The sequence below is a fragment of the Lathamus discolor genome, chromosome 2 (genome assembly GCF_037157495.1).
Source record: "Lathamus discolor isolate bLatDis1 chromosome 2, bLatDis1.hap1, whole genome shotgun sequence".
Classification (NCBI taxonomy): Eukaryota; Metazoa; Chordata; class Aves; order Psittaciformes; family Psittacidae; genus Lathamus; species Lathamus discolor.
In genome coordinates, this window is record NC_088885.1 from 147688313 (window position 1) to 147713113 (window position 24801).

The 24801-nt window shown below is 45.2% G+C and overlaps 1 protein-coding gene across 1 annotated transcript; it reads right to left on the reverse strand.

Annotated features, from left to right (window-relative positions):
• Nucleotides 1–901: 901 nt before the first annotated feature.
• HAS2 (hyaluronan synthase 2) lies at nt 902–20650 on the reverse strand. Its single transcript, XM_065668881.1, has 4 exons — nt 20056–20650; nt 10492–11118; nt 6004–6105; nt 902–3893 (listed from the first exon to the last, which is right to left on the reverse strand). Exons 2-4 carry the CDS (start codon nt 11116–11118, stop codon nt 2964–2966), a joined length of 1659 nt encoding a protein of 552 aa, XP_065524953.1. The 5' UTR covers nt 20056–20650; the 3' UTR covers nt 902–2963.
• Nucleotides 20651–24801: the final 4151 nt, after the last annotated feature.

The following is a 24801-nucleotide window of genomic DNA, read 5'->3' on the forward strand; positions in this document are numbered from 1 at the left end:
TTCATCTTCCCAGCAAGCAGCACTGTGAGGAACCTTGCTCCATCTTCTTGATGACCTCCCTATAAGCACTAGAGGTGACCTTAGGTGTCCTGCCATCCCTTCTCCAGCCTAACCAGCACAGTGCTCAGCTCCTCTGTTACAGCCCAAACCATCATGCTGGCCCTCTGCTGAACTTGCTCCATTTTATCAATTACTTACTTGTACTTAGGAATGCAAAACTGGACAGAACATCCAGATATAGGGTAACAAGCACGGAGTGCTTAGAAGCTTTCTCTTAAGTAATTGCCTGTCATGGTCTGAGAGATCTGTGAGATGTCACTTTGCCCCCTGCTCAATCTATTGCCCTGCTAGTGGCTGCTGCCCATAACTCTGTGATAGAAAATACAGCATGCATTTCAGCTGTGACACGGAAAAGTGGGCTTGAAAAACAGCAGTAAAGACGAGCGGTAGAAGGCCATGTACACGTTTTCCTCTGCTTCCGCAGCTATAGAGGGTAGTTAACTTCCAGTGGACCAGAGGGCTGGAAAATATCAGCTCTTATGTAAAACACTTTGGCCATAAACTTCAAAGAGCTTCCCCAAAGGAGGCTGGCTTGCTGTTCTTGTTTTACAAATGAGGAAGCTGAGGAAAAAGGGAGGGGAAGTGTTTTGACTGAATTCACCTAGCAGCTGCTGGCAAAGGCAGGCAGAGACTCAGAGCAGTACCACATATTGTGCTGCCTCTCAGAGCAGGGACCAGTCCCTGCCTCCTCCAAGCGTGTGCTCCCTAGGTGCTCTGCTATATGATAGCTAATTCCTACTGGGAAATCAGGCTGGTGACATGATAACAACAGCCTTCAAACCATGCAGATTGATGGCTTCAAAGCAGAAGTGTTGATCAGAAATACCATGAATTAGTCATAATCTTATCAAAAATATTTTATTTATGAAAGTAACAATTATACTATACAACCTATATTGGAAGTACATTGAATAATTGCTAGAATAAATACAGGCAATTAATTCAATCTTTTTATAGAATGAGAGGATTTATTTGACATTTGAATGTTAACCCAAGCTTTAACTTACATCATAAATAGTTAAAAGGCATAGTCAAGTTTTTTTTATTATTTTTACCGTTTCTTTTGCATTTTTAATACTGTTCTATTTGTAATCAACATGAATCAACCCTCCAATCATTAACATAATATTAGTATGACTTTCAAGCAATCATGTACCTCAAGATAATCAGACAAATAAGGTAGTGTGTGTGCAGTTCATTCTACAGCAGAATCTGTTCATGTCTGCATAAAAACAAGAGAAGCTGAAAATGCTTCTAAGTTCTTTAAGCATCATATGCTGATTTCTGCTTTACCACAGTGCTTTTAATACCAGAATCTAAAAAGGGCGTGTATCTGTGTGCAGCTGGATTTCTGTTGCTCTTTATAAAGTATGTTAGGGCTCAATGCCACATTCCTTTGGCTGGTGAAGGACTGCAGAATTTAGTCCTGAATAGTATTTCTCAAAACCATGGTCCAAAGTAAATGTCCAGGACTGATTATTAGGCACCAAGGAAGTGATGGATTTGCTAAGGCTTGGTGTTTCCTGATAAAAAATTGGCTTCTTTTCTAGTAGATATGCTCTAGTCAAATATAAATCACTGGGCTCAGTACTGCGGTCTGTATTCCACTGGATCTCAGAGAAGCTGATGTTCAGATTTTCTGTAAACATGTGAGGGGCACTGCAGAAGTTCTATAGTAAGACACGCATATTTTGAAAGTATTGGTAAGTTTTCCTTCCATGTATTTTTTCAAACTAAAAAATCTAAACCATCTGCATGGTGCTAGCAGATTATGAACTATGACCATCAGTGAAGTCAATAGTAGTTCTGGGCGTCCAGTGTTTTCTCTAGATGAGAAATTTTGACTCTTCAGGTCCCATATAAAATCAGTGGGAGGTTTCCATTAGCATTTCTTTTCGAATGGCATGGAGGCCTGCCTTGCCTTATGGTTATTGTGCATGTCAGGGATATCATGCTCTCAGCAGGAAAACAGATTTCCCTTTCACAATGTTATCCAAACCAAAGCCCCAAATTGCACATATCTACTACCCCTTTGGCCTTTTTTTTATGCACAAATATGCTTGTATTCAAAAACTGACGATGTTGGGCCTTTCCTAATAAATGTCTTCAAAGAGCACATTTAAATGCTTTTTCACAGAAATAACCATTCATCAGTTGCAAAAATGGAGAGAGACTTTTTATTCTTTCTGTTGCGAACAAGTCAGCACAAATTTTTGGGGAGAAAGTATGATTATTTGTTTCCCAAATGTATGTAAAAAGGCTAAAGAACACAATGTTGGGGGAGGCAGCTTTTTTTGGCAGATAGTAAAATATAAAATATGTGATTTAAAAAAAAAGTTGGCTTAAAAATACACACACACAAATAATACAATAATATAAAAATACAGCTCAGCCAATGGCCTCTTAAAATTTACCTTTGGCATTACATTTGGCAGCCTAACACAAAAGACCCTTCCTATAAACAGAACTATAAAAAAAAGAGAAGTTCATAAATTAGGTTGCAAGGGGTTGTAAGATCCTTTTCGCGATTCTCCAAACTCCTTTCCTTCCTGTCCACACACATAAGCATGACCAGTGAGGTATATAGAACATAACACTGTCAGGCATATGCACAGTAAGAAAGTGCATAAACATAGAAGTTCTCCCCTTTTCTTGCAAACAGGATGAAATTGTGTGGTCTGTGTTCTTCCCTTCCCTCCCGCCCGCCTTGGAAAAAAGTAATCATGTTTTATTGTTTGTTTCTTTTCTTACTTTGGCAGGATGAAAATGAACCCAGAGGAATATAAATGTCCTATTCCCAGCAGCAATGATCCATTTCCCTTGGCAATGCTTGTCTGATGCCACAGATACTACAAGGTCGTTGGGTTGCTTTACAACTCTCTGGGTAACTTCCCACGGAAACATCATACGTCTAGCACCATGTCATAGTGTTGCTCTTTCTTTCGCCTGCCACATTTGGTGATAAGAACCAAGTACAAAGTCAAAAGCATAACCCAGTAACATGCATAGAGTATTGTGCCAATGATGAGAACTGTCTGTTTTGACTCGGAAAATGGCTTTTTTGATTCCTTGTAGATAGTGAAAATCACGCCACCTAGGAGGATTGTAAACCAAATGGAGACTGGAATGAGTCCTATAAAATTAACTACAATGGTTTTTCTTCCTGACGTGCCCCACCCTGCTTTGTTTATCGTGGCAATTGCAAACATCTTTGCTGGCAGTAAACTTGACATGTACAACACTGAGTAGAGTGACATGAAAACCATGACAATGTTGCCCCTAAGGAAGCTGGCAAATGAAGACTTTATCAGTCCCACTAACTGAACTGTCAATAAGAAGAGGAGGATGTTCCAGATTTTTCCCCTGTAGAAGAGCTGAATGACTGTGGCGATAAGGAAGAAAGGAAAGAATCCAGTGATTACAGCTTCATAGGTCATCCACAAATGGTGCTTGTGGAACCACATTGCATTATAAAGCCACTCTCTAAAGTACGATTTACTCCAGCGGGTCTGCTGATTCAGCCACCTGAGATACTCTATCGGTGTTTCGGTAAGGCACTTGGATCTAGCTGTGTATTTTGTTGCATAGCCCAGACTTAGCACTCTGTTAGTTAGATGTCTGTCATCTCCGAAGCTGCACTGGGAGCCCATAAATTCTTGATTGTACCAATCTTCCACAAATTCATGGAGTAAAGAGTTTCTGTACATCCCCAGAGGTCCACTGATGCACTGTACACAGCCGAAATAGGACTGACAGGCTCTTTCTATGTTAAATGCCATCCAGTATCTCACGCTGCTCAGAAAGGAGATCCAGGAATCATACTTGTTCAAAATCTGCAAAATAAAAAAGTTTCATTTTAGATGAGCTATTGAGACAGAAAATACATACATTGGATCAATATGGAATTTGCAGAGACTAGAGCGCCATTAGCCGAAATACAGGAGGAACCTCACTTCTGTGTCCACTCAGAGACACAGGAGTTCTATATGGTCCAGGATATCGGCAGGAAGGGTGATATGAAGCCCTCAGAAGTCTGTTCCACCAAAATGCTCTCTTTTTCCTTGCAACCCTTCATATTTTCCACCAAGAAATTTTTTTTCTGGCTTATTCTTCCTTCCCCTTTACCCCCAGTTTAAGACCTGCTGGACTCAACCTCTCTTGAGAGGAGATGGTGGAGTCCCAGATATGGCCTGCTGCTTCTCTGCCCCTGCACACATTTCTGGGGCTCATAGGTATTCATCCAGTCCTCCTAAAGCTATGCTGGAGCATGAGAAATGTTAAGCACATGGTCTTTGGCATACATTTTAGGTATCATAAGGCTGGCCCTAGAGGTTTGACCATGGATTATGTCCCCATATCCGACATTAGTCCCTCTGAGGAACAACCTGTTCTGCGTTGTCTCTGCAGTACCAGTCCTGGTACATTGCCCCACAAAACACTCCAGTAAAGTCTTGCTTTGGCCTGCAGAAAAGTCTCAGTCTTTCTCTTCCGCATGCTCCAAAGCTTGCCTGAAGCTCAGGTCTACACTTAAAATACAACACAGCCCAGGAGTCTGAACACTCGGGAGGTAGGGGTGTGTGCAGATGCCCAAGTCAATGCCTTCATATCCAGGTTCTCAGCACACACTTTGTGCTGGGAGATGTGGCAGGGAAGCGTGTAGTAGAGTGGCTGTACCAGCTCTGCACCCATATCTTCTCAGTTTGGGGATTTACCAAGGAATTTGTGGCCTTCTACAAGTAGAAGACATTTTCCTGCAACTAGGAAAAAAACCCCAAAAGAACAGTCTTTTGCTCTGATGGTCCTAATTCCTGTCAGGTTTGCTGGCCAAGAGCCAATCTTGCCTTTGTTTAATTCTGGAAAAGTTTAGAAGCAGCAGGGCTCAGGGATAGGCTCAAATGTATTTGGTGTATGCTGGAAAGTGAATTGGAAGGGGAAAAAAAAGACTAAGGCCTCATTCTGCCCCCTTTCCTCCCAGAAGACACATGTCCTTCTACCTCTCTCTGCAGATGCTTATGAACCTTTGCTGCCATAGCTGAACCTGTACTGTCTCCCTCCAGTTGTACTCACACATGCCTGGCACATCACACGTGCAGGGGGAGTGTGATGCCTAGTCCGTGGTCAGTCCAGAGCCGCAAAGATATTCAGGCTTCTGTGGGAATCTTAATTTCTGGAGTTAAGAGCCACATGCCTGAAATACTTTCGACTACTGGGGCATTCATTAGCAAGTGCTTGCCCATAGAGATGGCCTTTCTCCTCCGTCTCATATAAAAGCCCAACTGAGTACAGGGGACCAATCCTAAGGCCAACTGAAATATCCATATGCATTTTTCTTTCTAAATTGCAGCAGACGCAATTGTGTCTAAAGGAATGAAGAGCCTTTTGCTGCAGTTGTCAGCCAAACTCAGCAATGATGGAAATCCTAACAGAAGTGGAGCTGGGCTGACTTGGGGGTTTTCCATTGTCCTGCCTGACAGAGATGCAGAGGAAACCCAACAATACACAGATTGCATAGTGCACTGTCTTTCAAAAAGGCTTTTATTCCTAACAATCTTGGCTTCCAGTCCTAACATAACTGTAGTGCTTGGGCTGCTGAACTTGCCTTTGGGAGATCAATTCCTTCAATTCCCTGCTCCCTTATAGCTTTTATTTGGTACCCTGAGCAAACAGTTCTAACCAGAGACTCAAAGATGCCACAACAGTCCAGCACTACCCCATTTTTCATATATATGGAGAAGAATAATATTTGTTTGCTATGCGTGGGTGCTAAAACCATTCAGTGCTCACATCCAAGAATAAGAGTTTCCATTCAACAGACAGAAAGATTAAGGTATCATAAAAGCCTTTATAATGGTATCACAGTATATTCAATGATACTACAGGCAGGGAAATAGTTGCTGGAAGTTGCTGAAATCCCTCTGTTAATCTTAAAATCGTCGTACTCACCTGCACATCACCTCCAACTCCTCCAACCATTGGATCTTCTTCTAAAACCTTTACCATCTCCACTGATGAGGCTGGATCAAGCATTGTATCTGAATCACAGACCTACAAATAAGACAAAACAAGAATAAAAATAGGTTAAGGAGCACACTAGAGAAGAAAATAAAGATCATGTGAGTGACTGCAATAACTCTAAATGTATATTCTCCCCAATGAAATTAAATCTCTCTGAGGCCTGCATTGATGCTTCTGTTAAAACCATTTGTATTGGGCAGCAAGGAGTGGTGCTGAACAAAACAGAGTGCTTGTTAAGGCTGTGCATGCAAACAATCCTCTCTTCTGTATCAGCTCTGTTTGTTTTACTGGCACACTGAGCTGGCTTCTAATAAGATACGCTCTCAGAGATGGGGCACTGCAGAGCAAGACAATGTTTGTGGGTGTGTGGCAGAATCCTGCTGAGCCCTGACACAGGGTTTCCCTGCATCGGCAACATGGTTGGAGCTCCCTGGTCAAATGTTTCCCCCTGGCATATGAAGGAACGAGCAACGAGTTAAATTTCAGCCACTTGTTATAAAAATGTCAACTAGCAGTCTGGGAAGAAACCTGATAGTTCTTTCACTCTCAGAAGGCTTTAGCAATCCATGTAAGATATGTATTTTGGATTCCAGAACAAATTCATTTTTAATTTTAGATGCACGGTGTGTTATTTTTGCAGGGATTTGACGTTTGATATATAGAATTTTTTTGCTATTTTCCTCTGGCATTCTTATAAATAAATCCTATGTAAGGCCAGAAGGAGCAAGTCCTGCAGTGCAGCGCTCCACAAAACCGGGGCAGAAATAGATGACACACAGAAGGCATTTCAGCCACACAAACACTCCTAGTCAACTAAACACTGTGTACATTAGGAACTGGCTTTCCCCTGGAGAGTAGGAGGAGGGCTCAGACAGCCTGGCCGGACTGCGAGGCAGCTGGCACTGCTTTCGTTTGCTCAGAGGAGAATGACACGGGCTGCAGCCTGTTTCAAACAAGTGGGTGTCTCCTTGTGGCTGCTGCTGCAAGCGGTGCCCCCACTGTGTGTTTTGCAGACACCCAGAAACTGGGGCAGAAGAGGCTGTCCCAGAAACACCCCTCTGGCTGGCTGGATCCTGCCCTACAGGCTTTCTTACTGCTTCCAGTTTATCCCCACGGTGCATTCCCGTGATTTCAGATGGGGACGATAGGGCAAAAAGTCAGTAGTTCTGCAAGAACAACATACAAAGTCAATTCTGGTGAGGCTTCATATTGGGGTGTGCTAATTTTGGTGTCCTTTCATCCAATTTTTCAATTCAGCTTAAGCCTTCTCACTCCAGGGGAGCAGAAACCCTCATGTCTGGTCTGTGAAGAGGGAGAGATCATTTGGGGGCTCTACTACAGACCAGACTCAAGCCCAGGATAGTCAGGCTGCATAGTTTGGGATGCAGCTGAGTGCCTGTCGACATGCTCCCCTCCATGCTCACTTTGGGGGCCAAAAGGAGAAAGGTGATGAAAACTCTGACATTTCCTTCAGGAGAAAAGCCACAAGCATTTCCAGCTCCTGCTAACTTGATGCATTCAGCTCCTCCCCTCAAAGGATTAATCCCAAGGGGTACCTTTGCATAACCAATGTGTGCCTCCAGCTATCATCAGTGACAGCACTCAGTGATAAAAAGGGAGCAGAATAATTCTGCTGAAGAGGGGAAAGGATGCCTGTATGTTTATCTGGAGCTCCCTGGACAAAGCTGTGGCTGAGAGTTTTGCACAGGGAATCCGTAGTTTAGTGAGTACCCAGGCTCAGGCAGAGATACTCATTGTGACCATGACTGACGGGCTGGGATCGGCTCCCTCCCCAGTGCCTCTGCTTTCCCTCCAACGCCTGTCACCTGAAGCAGCTAAGCAGCCTCCACCCCATCAGATGCATTTATCTATAGCAGAAATACCTGCCCATGAGCAACATCACAAATAGGTATGAAGAATCCTGAAAATGCTAGATTAATTTACCAGCACGTGTCCTTGGCATGCCAGCACGGTGGACATGTCTGGGGATTTGGGGCAAACCTGAAAAGCCACTATTTTCCATCAGGGCAAGGCTTTTGCAGGTGAAAAGAGGATACACCCAGAGAAAGACAGACACTTAGGAACCCAAATAGAACACACCAAGGTCTGCCTAGCCACCAGTGGCCCAGCACAGCCCAAGAGGCAATTTGCCACCTTCCTACATAAGGGCTGTGACCTAGAAATTACTGCCAGGGTCACAGAGTTGCATGAAAGGGTTATAATGAGTTCAGATACTCATTATAACCAGTGGTGGTTTATCCAAGCTGCTCTAAGAAGTTCAGGCTGCACTGGACTGTCTACACAGGTATCTCCACCAGGTCAAGATGAATTGTACCCTGGCTGCCCCAACCAGCTCTGCAGAGATGATACCTGCCAGTTTAACTGCTATGCGTGCTTGCACCCTCCTAACCTCCTCCAGGATAGAAGTAAGCCTTCACAGCAGTTTCGGGTATTTAATGAGACATCGCTAATGAGCAACAGCTCTTAATCTGCATCGGTCTGACTACTTATGGCTGCCTGTCCATAACTCCTAGGTGTCTTTTAAGAACCATAAGGCCCACAGTTTCAGGGGTGGGAAATGGTGCTGACTGGTCCACTTTTCTAAAGTACTTGATCATAGAGGCAGATTGCTCAGCCTTTAAAAAGTCTAGCCTCTTTAAAGTAATTTACCCTGGGTACCCGCATTTGAAATATCTCGACCTTCATTCATTCACAAAACAGATCTACATTTTAGCTGCATTACATCATGACTGTGTAGAAGCCAGGGCCACCAAGGTGCTGCATTTCTAATATAGGTGTGTCTGCAGATGTGCCTGTGGCTTCAATTGTTACTGCAGCTTTTGGGACAGCAGCATTACAGTCCGTGACACATTCATTAGTTCCCTCTGAGCCAGGTCAGGAGTGTTAACTGACTGAAAGACCAGAAATATCTCTCCCATTTTCTGTTTATGCTATGACTGTTGAAATAGAAACACTTTTTCCAGGTTCCATGAACAAATGCAGGAGCTGGACTGAGGGAGGAAACTTGCAATGAATCCATTTCCTCTCTGCCGTCTCTCTCTGCAATCTGATACTTGTGTGTGAAGTGATTATAAAACCATGCTAATAAAGAAAAACAGCATTTTTATCCCACCATAATGCCTCACAGCACAGAACCAAAGTGCAGACAATGGAAAGCTTAAGCTCATTGTTTCCAGAGAATAAATCAGTTTCAATTTTGGAAGTGTTAGGGGATGGGGGTGGGTTTTAAATCTTTGCTTTACACTCTCAGCTCCAATAACAGAGCAGTTCCTGGCACTCTTCAGTTTCTGCCCCTCCTGTGTGTGGAGGACTCGCTGCCCTCAGTCCAGCTACTGGCAGCCTCTATGTGGACACTGTGCAGACGGATGCTGTGTTTCTGGACCACAGAAATGTGTGGCTCAGCCATGCAGCTGCCCTGAGCCAGCAGAGAGCACTTCATGGGGTACTGAAGAGGAGACCCCTGGATGCTCTGAGGTCGGGAAGGGCTGAGGGTGGTTAATTAGGAAGATCATCTAATACTCAGTGGGGCTTGCTGGCCTTGATCAATAAGGAGGGATCCTTAGTGTCCACCCAGAGGCCCTGATCCCTCCCTCCTTCCTCCACACATGGCCTCCTCCCCTTCCCACAGTCAGCAGGGCTGTTTGCAAGAGTGAGGAGCGCTTCCATGTGTAAGGGTAAAACAGAAAATCTTTCATGGGATCCGAGGCAGCTGGAACGAAATGTGTCTCTGCTGCTTTGGAAACAGGGAGAGAGGACCCAGCCTAATTCATTTTTAAGTGAATAGTGTCATAAGGGCTTTAAAGGCCAAGTCGCCGTGAGTGAGGTAATGCAGCTGTAAGTGATGAAGCAAAAGCTCCTGCAGGCTTTAGCTGAAGAAATCTTTCTTTCAAGGCTGCACATTGACCTTTTTACTGAATACTCTGCATGGCCTTCGAAGCCTGTAAAATATCCCCATCTTTTTTACAAACTCCAAGATATTCCCTAGTGCCACCAAATACTTGTCTGTGTGCTTGAATATGGGGCCACTAGCAGCCTCACAAAATAAAACGTTACCCGAGATCTTGACCTACAGAAGCACAGATGGGGTCTTCAGGAGCCCACTGGCTTTGTCTAAAGCAAAACCATGTGGATGAGGGGCAGTACTGAGGTCTGGGGAAGGATTTCAGATTTCTGCAGTAGCTGGTGCACAGATTTCACATATTCACAGATACAGTGACCATTTTAAAAGGTAGCAAAATACACTTTTAACGGTCAAGCTGTTTCCAAACAGACTGAAAGGAGCACTGTGTTCATCAGAGACTAGGATGGCCTCTAGCATGCTGCATAAAATATACAAAAGCTGCTTTCTTTCAAAGTGTGTTTGAATTGGCACTGACCTGGCGCTCTAATACCTACCTGTACATAATCCACGCTTCTCCCCAGTGCTTTGAATGCTGTGTACATAACTTCTCTTTTTCCACCCCACTTCTGCATGATGCAAACACTTTTGTTGGACAGGACCAGCTGAGATACATGTTGCATGCTCTCCCTGTGAGACTCCTCCGTCTCACCCGGACCTTTGTCATGAAAGTTATTACTCCAGATATAAGTGGCAGATTTGTCCCTACCCATGATTTCAGTAAAAATGTCCATCATGTAAACGTCGTCTTCTGAGTTCCCATCAATGACCATAACAACTTTAATTCCAGGGTAGGTCAACCTTTTCACAGAAAGTAAACATTTTCTTAAGTAGTCAGGATCCTCTTGATAGGCAGCAATACAAAGGGCGACTGTTTTGTTCAGCTTGATTGGAGTCTCTAGTGACCGCTTCATTTTCCTGTGCTCTAGGAAGGCAAACAGGCTTTGGATGATGAGATGTGATGCCAGGATAGCACCATAGAGTCCAAAGGAGAAGTAGTAGTTGTCTGTTTGGATGAACTGATAGCCCACAATGTAAGCAGCGGTGATTCCCAGCAGGAGGGACACCCCAAAGAGAGTGGTTCCAAGTATTCTCAGGATACATATAAACCTCTCACAATACATCTGCAAAGAAGTACGGAAACTGTTAGCAGAGCCACCGCTTGCTGATAAAGACCTTGTAAGGGGCGCACATGACTACAGCATAGAGCTCAGCATCAGCACATACACCCTGCGCTTCTGGCTGTGTCACAGATTTACTTCATCACCTTGTTAAACTTAACAACTCTTTGCTGTACTTCCTCTGTGCAAAGTAAGATTCAAATACACTTAATGTACCAGGGATGTTTTCTACTATTTGTAATGTCCTCACAGAAGGTGCTGTCTGTGTCAGGATCTTATTTTGGCAGCCTGGGCTTGCTGAATGAGACACTCTGTCATATTACCCTGGGGGATTGCAGAAGGGGCTTTTGGGCCACCCCTCACTTCATACGGTCATAGGCAAGTGGAACAGCTGAATGTCTAGGCAGCCCCTCCTCATCCCCCATCCATGCCATGACTGCATCCCCCCCTGAATCACTTCTGTCGCTTAGTTATGTTTGCAAAGATATTGGAAAGACATTCTTAAAACAGATGTCTGAATGTATTTATAATTTTTAAACAGATGCCTGACTATATTTATAATTTATATTTATATAATCAGACATCTGCTTTAAAAGGTCTTCTCAATACCATTGCAAAAATGTATTATTCATACATTTGTGTACATAGATATATGCACGTGTGAGCATATGTGTACAGGGCTAAAGCCTGACTGAGATTAAGTCTGTGGCAAAACTACACATTAATTCAACAGAGCCAAGACTCCACCCTGGGCTCAGAAATTCATTAGAACATCAGTTGGTTCTGACCACTTCTGAATTTTATGTTATCTGGTTGTGAAATCTTCTAACCTGAGCTCTGGGCTATTGAGGAGCTGGCTGGCAAGGAGGGTGCTCTGGAATTCTTGACAAACAATGTAGGCAGGCAGATGGGCAGAGTATATTGCTACCTAACTGCTTTTTGTTGGCAATCACATTAACCATTCTTTGCAGCAGCTTTCTCAGAATTACAGGAAAGTTAATGACAGTGTTTCATGTCAGTTCTTGCATTTGACATTAAGGACATAGATAATGTCTGTTTAAGTCCAACTCAGCAAATGCATTGCAAGTCAATGAATCTGAAACTCTTGTTTCAATATTTTGCTGAAATAGGTTCTCTTAGAGTTATGAACTTAATATTTGCGTTTTCTTACTATTACTCATATTTTCCTTGCTGCTATCATCTTGCTCGTCTGCCGACCATGTTTGTTTCACCATCTGTTGGCCAAAGCTAAAGCTGGAACAGCACTTCCTGACATCATATATATCCTTAACTCTTTCTTGAAGAAATACTACCGAGCTGCAGCAGCATAGCTGTCAGCAATTACACTTCTGTCTGAAAAGTTACAGACTTGGAAGACAAAAAGTCAGCAGAGCATCACTTACACAATAAAAATAAACCAGGCAAGCACAAAGTCTGAGGTTACAAAGACTGTGCTTTTTCCACTGGCTATTTAGGGTCTTAAATTTCAAGACAGGAGGAAGCCTCTTAAATGTATATTTGGAGACACTGTTAAAGAAATTGGACCCTATCTCTAGGACTTCCTTGAATACTTACGGCTGGGCTCTGACAGGTGCTGCAGTCACCAGCAAAAAGGGACTGTCCCTGCTCTGGCCTGTCTGAAAGTCTTTCACAACAAGGGGTCATAAAGATGCCTAATAAAAGATAGCTTATGCTTACTGCCACTGTAGGTGAATTAAAACTCAGTGCCCAAAATAGACTGGCTTTAGAAAACAGATTAAGTAATAGATCCCCTCTAGATTACCTTGAAGTCAAATAGCCTGTGTGTTTATTAATCTCTCAAGCACGCAGAAGGTCACAAACATCAAGGTAAACGTTTCATTAACAGCACAGTTGTACTCTGCTTTCCCATTTGGGGTCCGCTACTTCCCTTCTCTTGCCAGAAATAGGAAATTCCTATTACTGAGCAGGGGCTAAAGTCTGCTTACATTAAGAATTATATGGCTGAAATAAATGGATCACTTGTATGGGTGGAGCCCACAAGATTTAGATTAAGATCTGGAGTGTTTACATTTGACTGACTGTATACTCTACCAGGCTTCTTATATATTAATTTGCTATTGGTTTTCTCTTCCTATGAAGTGTTTCTGCACAAAAGAAAAGACAAAAAAAGAAAGAGAATTCTCTGATCTTGTCATTACAGCACAGCTTCCCTCCCTCGCAAAAAAACAGTCTTTTAAGATCAAGAAATGGATTTCTGGTCTTAATAAACCAGCATTTTTTTCCTATCCTTTCACTGTCAACCTTGGGAAAATAAACTGTGTTTTGATCTAAATTCCTGGCTTTCATCAAAGAAACTTTCCCCTTTGTATGTGCAATTGAGGTTTTTATGTATAGTCTTTTAACTGACTGAAACACAGGGAAAGTCTGGAAAAAGTTGCTCAATATTCTCAGGATTTAGCATGTGAGCTATTGATAGCTTGCCCAGCAGAACTGATCTTTATCAACTTGAACGTGCCCAAACAATGGCAAAGAAGCCAAAACCTCTCCACCCTTCTTCAATAATTGAGCCAAGAAGGTAAAAGGAAATGACACTTGTACAAGTCTGGAACCAAAACTGGCCTGCTGAGTCAAATGCTAGCACCAAGGGTAGGGAATAGCTGCAGCACTTTGACATCACAGGTTGGACTGTGCTGTTAAAAGTATCTAGCCTGGCCTAACACTGCGAAGTGTAAAATTACATCCTTCATAAGACATCAGTTGAAATCTATTCCTGAAGTTCCTGAACTTGTCACACAAAGTTAAAACCAAATATTACCAGAGAAGCAGTGTACAGTATTGTGTTTTAACAGTGCAAGTCTAAAATAATGTGGTGCTGAGTCAAGATGTGTCAAATGCTTGGTGAAGGACAAACACCCACATTAACTTTCAAAGCCACAATTGTTTTTTAGTCACTTCATTGATAAGCACTCTTTCAAAGTGCTGGCAATATTCCTTCAGCAAAAAATGTAACTGCTAATATTCAAAGTTGCTGACACTACAGCCCTAGTCAACAGCTGACTAATTGGTGGAAGGTGCTGTACACAGCCCACACACACCTTCTATGACCAGTACAGCTTAGTGTTTTATGTCTCAGCCTAATGGATGTTTGGGTCCCGGAGGGATTTAATCCAGTCAGTTTGTCCTGGGAAATAGGCACTGGAGCACTTAAAATAGGGAAAAAAGCACCCCCTATGCTAGGGATGAGGTGCTCAACTGGTGGAAGACGTGCAGCCAGTCCTTATTCCTGGACTAACGAAGATAATTGCAGATCACTTCTATTTACGCACAGGACGGCTGCTGCATGGGAACAGGAGTGAGTAGGGAAACAGAGCTTCTCACCTGGTGAGAAGGTGAGTTGGGTTACCTCACTGTCTTTGGAGTCAAACCTGGATCTTGCACTTTCTGGACAGGTTTTTAACCAGGTCTGTAATGCAGAGGTGGGGGAAAACAGTTCCTGCAGTGTTCTTTCTTTATTATTATTTTTTTAAGAGTGAAAGCTATTTAGCACTGAAAGAAGTCAGAAAGTCCATTAGTTTGCATCAGCCTTCCAGGAGGCAATAAGATTGCACTGGCTGTGTCAGACTCTTTCCGGAGGTGCCTATGTCCCCCATGTGCTGCACAGGAAGCCTGAGACAGGACTGCAAATTCTGCTCTGCACTGGTAATGTACCACTTCACCCCCTCCTCCAAAATCATACAGAACAGTCCACCCATGTGGTTATTAATCAGCTTTCATCCATCCCTGAGAGTAAGAGCACCTGGAGGTAGTTCATCCCTTTGCAAAGTCAGGAGACAAAGAGAAAAAAAAAAGTTTAATTTGTTACTAATACATCAAGACAACAATAAACAAAACAGGAGCAAATGCATATCCAGAAAACCTATGTGCATTGGCGTCTGAACACATCAATATTATCTGCAGCCTGCTCACTTATTCTGCACCAGCTGCTATGAGGACTAAGGAAGCAATCAGGAGGTCAAACTGAAGTTAGGTTTGCTTGCAACATATGGGATACAGCTCACTACATCATCTGTTTCCAAAGTCATCTCTCGTGTACAACACTCAAACATATTGCCATGCAGTACTTCTGGCTAGCTTTTCCCCAGAAGATGAAAAAGCAAGAGGGGGAGACGCAGGAAGTTTGTACATAAAACATAATGATGTGGAAGTTTGTTTGAAAGAATTAGCACTTATTAATTCCAAACATCTGGAGACCTTTTTAAAAAAACCTTACACTGCAAAAGTCAGTAGCTGTCCAGGAGACAACAGTAAAGGTTCAGTCACAAGTGTGCTAATTTTGTCCCTCTATTGGCTCTGGAGCTAACCTTCCCCACAGCAGCCCTTACAGTACTAGGTATCAGTAATTAGGAAGGTGTTAACACACCAGGTTTTGGCTACCGCTGAGCGGTGCTCCACAGCATCAAGGCTGCTCTCCTACACTACCCCCACCAGTAGGCTGGGGGTGGGCAAGGTCGTGGAGTGAACAGGCTGCCCAGAGCAGTGGTGGGGTCACCATCCCTGGAAATGTTCAAAAACCATGTAGGTGAGGCCATCAGCAACATGGTTTAGTGGTGGCCTTGGCAGTCCAGGGGTAATGGTTGGACTTGGTGATCTTAAACGTCTTTTCCAACCTAGTTGATTCTATGATTCTATATGAGATCTGTGCATCAGACTTGTCTGCAGATCTTTGTTGCAATGTGCTGAGCACTGAAAACCTTTGAAAATGTCTCATTTATACATGCCTGTATAGAAGCCGAATTCTTGAATGTCTACTAGTCATGGTCCTCTGAGCCTTAGCGCTGAGGCTTTGGATTCAGCAAAGCATGTAAGTATGTCATTATAGATAAGTGTGCACTTAAGCATTTTGCTGAAGAGGGAAATCAGTGGATAATTTATCTTGCAATTCTGTAGTGGAGGCATAAAAAAAGCATCTTTCTCCACAGAGCTGCTATTTCTGGGATATTCATGTTGAAAATGTATGCATACATTTGACAGATTTATTATAGAGAGTAATGTCCCTTATGAAACCTGTCAGCTGGGTCATTGTTTACCACTGCATTTCTTACGTTACAGCATCGAAGAGTGGACAGGACATAGACAATTTGGATTTTGTTCCTAGTGCTGCCATTCACCTGCTGGGTGACCTTAGGTGTGTGAATTCACCCCCCTCTGTCTCAGCTTCCTCACCTGTAAAATCAGGATCATGATCATGCAAGAGGTCCTTGGAGGTCTACAAAACCCTTCATGGTAAGGCTTAGGCTACTGATGTGTGTTGTGTTACTCTTTCTGGTGTAGAAGAGTAGAAGCCTTAAAAAACCCTCCTTATTCGTGAGAATAACAGTGTTGGCTTCAACAGAGCAGCTGCTTCTATGACATGAGCATGTTTGAGTGCATGTGTGAGTGCGGATGTGCATGCACACAGGCAGACATACTGTATGTGGCTTTGCGTCATATAGTCTGCGTGTACACACAAACACTATCTGCGGGTTACCATTTTCCAATATTTAAGTTCATTATTAGCTTTAATTTGATGGCAAAATAAATAATTTATCTTTGAAGTACAAATGATTCCAGGTACACATTAATTACAAGCATAAAATAGCTATCCAGGCTCCCTCTTCTATTTTACAGCCTACAGAGAGGAAACTGAAAAGTTATGTTACATCTGTATATCTTTACCACAGCAGAGTTACCATATCTGGTGCTTTTGGTTATTTATCACTTCCAGATTTTGTCATGCTATTGATCTTCTGGAAAGGGCTCACATAAGACTAAAATTAACTCTGGGGTTAGGTTTAAAATCAAGAACAGGATTAGTAATGATGGCAAACTGTATCTGCATGCACAGGCTTTGATCAGCAAATCAAGGATCTCCTGCCTGCTCGGTATATGTTTCCCACTAAACTGCCCAAATTTAGTCTCTTACAGGTTTCAGTAACCGATGTGGAAAGAATTATGCAGCTGCTGGTTGGATTTGTCCCTAATGTAGACAGTGATATGTTAGTTACTAAATTAACTGAAGGAGGAAAAAACAACAAAAAATAAACCAGACTAATGCTCTAAGAAATAAGTCAAGAATCATATTTATACTCAGATATTTCAGATTGCGGTTAAACAAAAATCTAGCTTAGAAATGCTTTCTGGTTGCTGAAGTCCATGGATGCTTTTGGCACAAAACCGACTACTCCATGCCTTAATCGAGCACATAAATATTTATTTGGCGTTCATAGCTGATTACCTTCTAATTTGTTTATAAAGCACAGGTCATATCTTGTTTGACTTAGTCAAGTCCCACTACACTGAGTAGCGGAGGAGTAATTTGCTGCTTTATATACTAATCTTGAATAGTAACAAAATGAAGTAAATTTGCTCCCACACCATAGATACGAACAGGCTGTTGCTAGTGAACTAGCATGGGAAACTCCACTGAGCCCAGAGGGGCTGCTATTCCTACTACTGGGAAAACCTCTTCCCAGGTTTTTCTGCACTTGCATGTAGGATAAGAAAGATTTGCCAGCATGAAATAAAATCCTAGCTTTGTTCCATAAAGATTCCATAGAATCATAGAATCGACTGGGTTGGAAAAGACCATTAAGGTCATCAAGTCCAACCATTACCCCAGGACTGGCAAGACCAACACTAAACCATGTCACTGAGGGCCTCATCTACACGGTTTGTGAACACTTCCAGGGATGGTGAATCCACCCCTGCCCTGGTCAGCCTGTTCCAATGTCTGAGCACCCTTTCTGGGAAGAATTTTTTCCTAATATCCAATCATAGAATCATAGAATAGTTAGGGTTGGAAAGGACCTCAAGATCACCCAGTTCCAACCCCCCTGCCATGGACAGGGACACCTCTCACTAAACCATCCCACACAAGGCTTCATCCAACCTGGCCTGGAACACTGCCAGGGATGGAGCACTCACAACCTCCCTGGGCAACCCATTCCAGTGTCTCACCACCCTAACAGGAAAGAATTTCCTCCTTATATCCAATCTAAACTTCCCCTGTTTAAGTTTTAACCCATTACCCCTTGTCCTGTCACTACAGTCCCTGACAAAGAGTCCCTCCCCAGCATCCCTATAGGCCCCCTTCAGGTACTGGAAGGCTGCTATGAGGTCTCCATTCAGCCTTCTCTTCTCCAGGCTGAAAAGCCCCAACTTCCTCAGCCTGTCGTCATACGGGAGGTGCTCCAGTCCCCTGATCATCCTCGTGGCCCTCCTCTGGACTTGTTCCAGCAGTTCCATGTCCTTTTTATGTTGAGGACACCAGAACTGCACACAATACTCCAGGGGAGGTCTCACAAGAGCAGAGTAGAGGGGCAGGATCACCTCCTTCGACCTGCTGGTCATGCTCCTTTTGATGCAGCCCAGGATACGGTTGGCTTTCTGGCCTGCGAGCGCACACTGAAGCCGGCTCATGTTCATTTTCTCATCGACCAGCACCCCCAAGTCCTTCTCTGCAGGGCCGCTCTGAATCTCTTCTTTGCCCTTGACACAACCTGGGGCCATTACTTCTTGTCCTATCACTTGTTACTTGGGAGAAGAGACCGACCCGCACCTCACTACAACCTCCATTCAGGTAGTCGTAGATTGCAATAAGGTCCCCCCTGAACCTTCTCTTCTCCAGACTAGTGACAAAGTGGCTGTGACCTTGATGGGGGCTGGATTTTCAGCACCTGCCACCGCCATCACCCTCCAAAGAGGTACCCTGCTGCCCTGCCTTCTGCGGGGGTTAAACCACCCCCCCTCTCCCGCCCCCGAGAGGGCAGCGGCACCCGTGTGTGCCGACGGCAGAATGACCCCTGAGGCGGGAGGCTGTGAAGCAGGCGCTGCCGCGGGGTCGCTGCAGGCCCAGGGGATGGGGCTGGCCCTGCCTCGGAGCCCTGCGAGACCCCCAAGCGCCGGGTCCCGGCCGTGCCCGAGCCACCGACGAACGGCTGGGGCGGGGCTGCGGGAGCCGGTCCGGAGCGCGGCGGAGGCTCCGCTCCTCGGGGGAACCCCGGCCCGGCGCTGCAGCCAACGGGGGCGGTGCTGCTCGCGTCACAGCGGGCGGGCGGGGCACCGGGGGGATCCCCTGCGCCGCCACGTCACGGCGAGGGCGGGCGGCGGCGCGGAGCGGGGTCGGGCGCGTTCGAGGGATCGCCCCCTGCGGCCCCCGCTGTGACCCTGCCTCTGCCGGGCCGGGCTCCGCGGGCTGCCCGACGGGGCGGGGCCCGGCTCCGCTCCGCTCCGCTCCGGTGGGGCGTGCGGCGGTGGAAGGTCGCGGGCAGCCGGCGGCTCCCGCCCCACCGCACCGCCCCGCAGCCGTCCCGTCCCGTCCCGTCCCGCCTTCGGGAAGCCGCCCTCTCCGCTCGGCAGCGGCTGTTTCTCCCTGCCGAGGCGGGACTTCGGGCCTCCTCCCGCCGCTGCCTTCCCGCTGTCCCGTCTTTCCCCGCGCTCCTGTCACGTCCCCTCTCCCGGTCCTGGCCGTAGAGGAGGGGGACGGTGGGGGAGAAGCAAGCCGGGGCTGGGGGAGCGCCCCGCCGCCAGCCGGGCTCGGCGGGGCGGCTGCTGACCTGCGGTTCGAGTTCGTTTCAGCGTTGGGTTTGGTTGGGAGTTGGATGGGTTTGTTGGGGGGTTAGATGGGGTTTTTGGAGAGGGGGAGTTGCCGCCTTTTATTTTCCCCTCCCAAATCTTAACGCTCAGCAATATCTTAACCGGATTACACGGAGGAGGGGACTGAAGCTGAAAACTTCATTCATGCTCTTGACGGTCCTATTCATTGCTGAACTAGGTGTAGCGCAGAGCCGGTAAGGTCCTCCCCCAGCCCCAGTCGTATTTTAGCTTTGGTATTTCAGCTTTTCCCCCTTGAGCAGTGGGGATGGGAGGAGAGGGTCTTCTGCTCTTGGGATGACAGAAGCGTAACCGTAAATCACTTACCTTGTTTGTCCTTCTGTCCTTTGGTCATAGAGGGGCTCCAGCCAGCTGTGTGGTCTCACGTACCGCTGCTCCCGCTGAACAGTTTCCAAGTTTGAGGTAAAAAATCAAATCGCACTTTTCAGGGACTTACTGAGACGCTCGGAAATAAAAAATACTTAAAAATGAAAACAATATTAAAAAAAATAATCGTTTAAGGCTATTCAGTCCTACTCATTTTCTCCCACGTGTGTTCACGATTACCATGGATTTGTCTTTGCTTCAGTTTCTAGCTCAAAGTCGTGGGATTTTTTTTTTATATTTTTTTTTCAAATAATAATAATAATAAAAAAGTTAAAAGTAATAAATTAGGATTTAGTTTCTCGTGGTCGAAGCTGAAGGTCTTATTTCAATCCCGGCTAGCCAGGAGCCTGGAGAAGTTGCAAGGCAGCGTCTGAAAGTTTGAGAGATGTACAGCATCAGATAAAGTCTCTTTGGTGATGCCTTGCTGGCCGAGTAACTGTTTCAATGAGGTTTCTCAGCAGCAGCAGCAGCAAACGGGTAATATTTTCCAGACGTCTTTTTCTTTCCTGCTGCTGCTGCTTTTCTGCCTCCTCCACGTTATGGGGTCTTTTAACAAGTGAGACTTGAGTTGTTTTAATAGGCGGAGGATGGGAAGAAGGAGGGGAGGGAACTCCTGTAAGGAGGAAAAAAAAAGAAACCAACCCTGCCCATTGAAATGATCTCAGCCAAGGACCAGTTCAGCGGCAGGAATACAATTAGCTAAGTCTCAGTTTTGCAGAGAAACGCAATACACATATGTTGCCACCACCTGATTTCCTCTCCATGCCCCGCAGTCAGGGGGAACCCCCTACGTCCCCCACTCCCTGCATCACTCCGCTGGGGCTATGGGGCTTGTCTCTCCCACAGCCGGTCTCTCCCACAGCCGCTATTCTGCTGGGACAGCTTTTGCTGCTGCTGGTTTTTATTAATAAAATGGGAATTGCCTCTATGAATGGATGAACTTTGCAGTTTCCAGTTCCACTTTTACCCATTCACTCTCGGAAACATTTAAAGTACTAAATACTCAAGGAAGCTCCCATTGGCGTTAATACCCATGCCACTCGCGTTAGTACCCATGCCACTCACGCTAATACAAGCCAGGAAACACGTTAGACAATTTAAGAACTGGAAAACTATGGGGGTTTATTTATTTAGTTAGTTAGTTATATTTTTTAACGGGCGGTGTTCACTCTGTACCCTACTCATGGTCTGCAGGTAGCCGGGGCATCAGCGGCTGACCGCACACCGCACTGCGAGCCGCTCGCCAGCAGCTTTCGCCCGCCCGGACCTGTTCTTTCCCTTTGTAGCTCCTCTCTGCTTCAAAAGCGGATTTCCCCGCTCCGGAGCCCCCGTTTCCACTTGGAATGATTTAAGAGAGGCACTAGGTGGCACTGTTGAAGTGAGCGGAGCAGCCCGAAGCACGGGGACGCCCAGGCGGAGCCGGGCCGGTGCGGTTGGTGCACGGAGCCGCGCTGGGGCGGTGGAGCCTGGCCGTGCCCTGGTTCCCTACCCCGCTGGACGGCGGCTAAACCAGATTCTCACTCCCCCGTGCTGTTCACTCAAGGACCACAAAGGCTGCTGCTTTGAAGAGTCGCACCCGCAAAGGGGACCTTGTCCAGACACCATTGGAAAGCCCGGCGGTGACTCCTCGCTGAGTTATCACCCCTCTTTGCCTTCTGGTGTGGGAAATCTCTGCAGCGCTCTGGGGGCTCCTCGTGCACGATAAATGCTTTGAAGATGGTGGTTAGCTAGACTGGAGATTCTTTGGGTACCTCAGGGAAGTGGACAGATTTTCAGGTGTGCACAGCCACTGCCTAGGGGAAGAGTGACTTTAGGGTTTGCATGGAAGCCAAGCTCCTTGAGCAATAGGTATGCCTCAAATAGGTATGCCTCTAGTTTAGGCTGGAGTTTTGTGGTTGGTTTAACCTGGCAGTGCCAGGGAAAGCATCTGTCTCACCTTCCTCCTGCTTCATGCTCCTCATTCCTGCCTCCTTATTGTCCCTTTCCCTATGTTAGGAGAACTGACTTAGGTCAGAAAAGAGTTGTTTGAGGAGAGCGTAAGAATTAATAACCTGGGACAGAAGAAGGCAGGGCAACTGCTTTTGGCAGCAATCTGGTTTATGATGGTTTAGGTTATCCCTGAAAGTACAACCTTGGCTTAGCAAGCATGAAGTCTATCTGGTCTTCCAGGCATTCCTCTGCTTTAGGCCTTCCTCCCCAGGAAGCATCGTTCTGTGACTCCAGCCTTCACTAGTTGATGTGTGTTACACCTCTTGTTATAGGGCTCAGAACATCTCTCTCATCAGGGAAGGGGAAAACTTCCCCAAACAAGGGCAGAGGGCAGAAAGATGCAATGAGGGCTACTGACCGCCCTGTACACACTAACCTTCATACCACCCAATATCTAGCGTAAACCAGGCAAGGAGCTATCACCAAGCTCTGCCACCACCATAAATGCAACCAAGCCCTTGATGTTTGTGAGTCCTAAACTATGATATCCTTACATCAGATTTTCTCTGGTGCTGCCAGAAGCAAGAGAGGATTAAGCTGTAACACAGATGTCCCAGGACTGTCCTTGAACATGGCTACCCCCAGTGCTGTGCCTTGGGGAGATGCTGCTGCCAGCCTCTCTGGCTCCCTGGGCACTTGTTTGTCTTGGTTTGATTCAGGGACACCCATGTCCTGCACAGGGCCTTCACATCTAGGATAATATCTGAAATAAGGGTGGAGATGAGCACATTAGGTTTTTTCTTCTTTTTTTATAGCCAAGTGTTATAAATGAATCTTTTCCAATGAGCATTTGTTATAAATGAACTCTTATTTCCTTTTTTCTTTTCTTTTTTTTTTTTTTATTCCACCATTTAATAGTTTAAGTTCAGAGGCTGCATGTCTCCTCTACTGATGACTGTATATTACTCTGGAAATACACAGTGTCCCATTGGCTTAATCCCATGCTCTTTAGTTTTGAACAGGGATCAAGAGACGGTCTGGTGAGGCACAAATCTTTGCGTCCTGCTTGTATTACAGGGGCAGCAATAGCAGCACTTAAATCACACTGAAACTTTGTTCTAGAAAATGACATAATGGGAGTGGTGAGTCTCTCATGTCCACAGCTACTTCCTTCTCAGCCATAGCTCATGTTGTGTGATCGTGCTGTCAGGGCAAGCAGGATAACGAAGGTTGCTGAAGCTAAGTTTGCCTACTAGGAAGAAATTAAAAGTAGGAGGATGTGATTAATGTCAGTTCATGTAGTGCTATAGAAAACAGATGTAGATGTGTTTCATTGGAAGTGTATCACATCTACGATTATATGTTATGTTACATCTACATGGTTACCATTATCAAACAATCCTGTTTTCTAATTGGGATTTATAATCATAAGTAGTGGGGAAAAGGGACTTTGTGGCTGTCACTGTCCACAGGCATACGTGATCATCAGCAGCAGGAAAATAATCTTACTGAACTAACCTGACTTCATTTTCTAATGAGGCAGTGGGTTTGTTTGACAGAGGTCAGACAAAATCTATTTTATGGGGATTTTGACACAGGCTATGGTTAAATAAAGTGGTTACTGCAGAGCAAATTAGGGGATGAATTGATGGCATGTTAGACACTTCAGCAACTGTTGAGTACTTGCTTTTACCCTGAGGGGATGGCTCCAAGTGCATTTTTCCTGCCTCTTCTTTTCTGTTACCCTTAAATGTGTCAATCCTCCCCTCAACAAACACCACACACACACACATATGTACAGTCTACTCCCTCGCTGGGACCAGCAGAGCTTGCAGTGCTTAACTGATTGCTTCAGGGAACTGATCTGTGTTGAAGATAGCGGCAAAGCAGGAAAGCCATTTCCCATGTGCATGTACGAACTGGCTGTCCAGGGTGAGGGGAATGGGGACGTTCTTGTGTGGAAATGAGCAGCCGGTCGCGGCTGGCAGCAGGACTGCCCTGAGCAGCCTCCTCCGTAGCATTGCTGCCGGGAAAATGCAAACAGAGCTGGTCCCTCAATGAAGCTGAGGTGGCTGAGCCCATTCAGCTGAAGGGCTCTTATCTCCCATCTTCTCTAAGGTAAGGATTTACACACACTTTTATTGCAGATAAGCTACTGTGCAGAGCTTATAAAAAAAGAGAAGCAAGAAGCAAACTGTTTGTAATGCATAGTGGTCTTCACAGTAGGGAAATGGGAGATGCTAAGGACCTTTTTCACGTAACAGTGAATAGAAAAGCTGAAAGTGGAAGGTGGACATATTCAAGCTAGGCACATTTAATAGTGAGCTTTCTGTAACAGTTGTCTGAACGATAAGGGGAAGTGGTGGATTCCTATGTTTTGAAATCCTCTGGTTGGTTTTTTGGAAGCTACATTTGATTTCGCTGCAATTTACTGGACCATTACAAGAATAACCGAATGGATTTCATAGTGAGGATGTTAGACTAAGCGATCTAACAGTTCCTTCCATCTGTAAACTCCATGAAACTGCCAACAACCAGACTGACACATCAGGTGCGCTCCACACCTATTTCCATGTATGCATTATGTAGTAGAAGTGTGAGAGTTACAGAAGCTTATATGGGTGTAAATGAAAGTGGAATCGTGGCCTTAAATGATGATTTTATGGCAGCTGAGAATCCACTTGCAGATTTTAATATAAAGGTTGTGGGCAGTTTGAGGCTCATGAAGACTGTATGCGGATAGACCTAAAACTCTGT

Excerpts from the sequence above, each read along its gene's own strand:
- HAS2 (XM_065668881.1), bottom strand. The coding sequence starts at position 11,118 with ATGTATTGTGAGAGGTTTATATGTATCCTGAGAATACTTGGAACCACT. Across the intron at positions 6,106-10,491 it reads GAAGCGTGGATTATGTACAG|GTCTGTGATTCAGATACAAT; the intron begins GTAGGTATTAGA and ends TCTTATTTGTAG. Across the intron at positions 3,894-6,003 it reads GAGTTGGAGGTGATGTGCAG|ATTTTGAACAAGTATGATTC; the intron begins GTGAGTACGACG and ends TTTATTTTGCAG.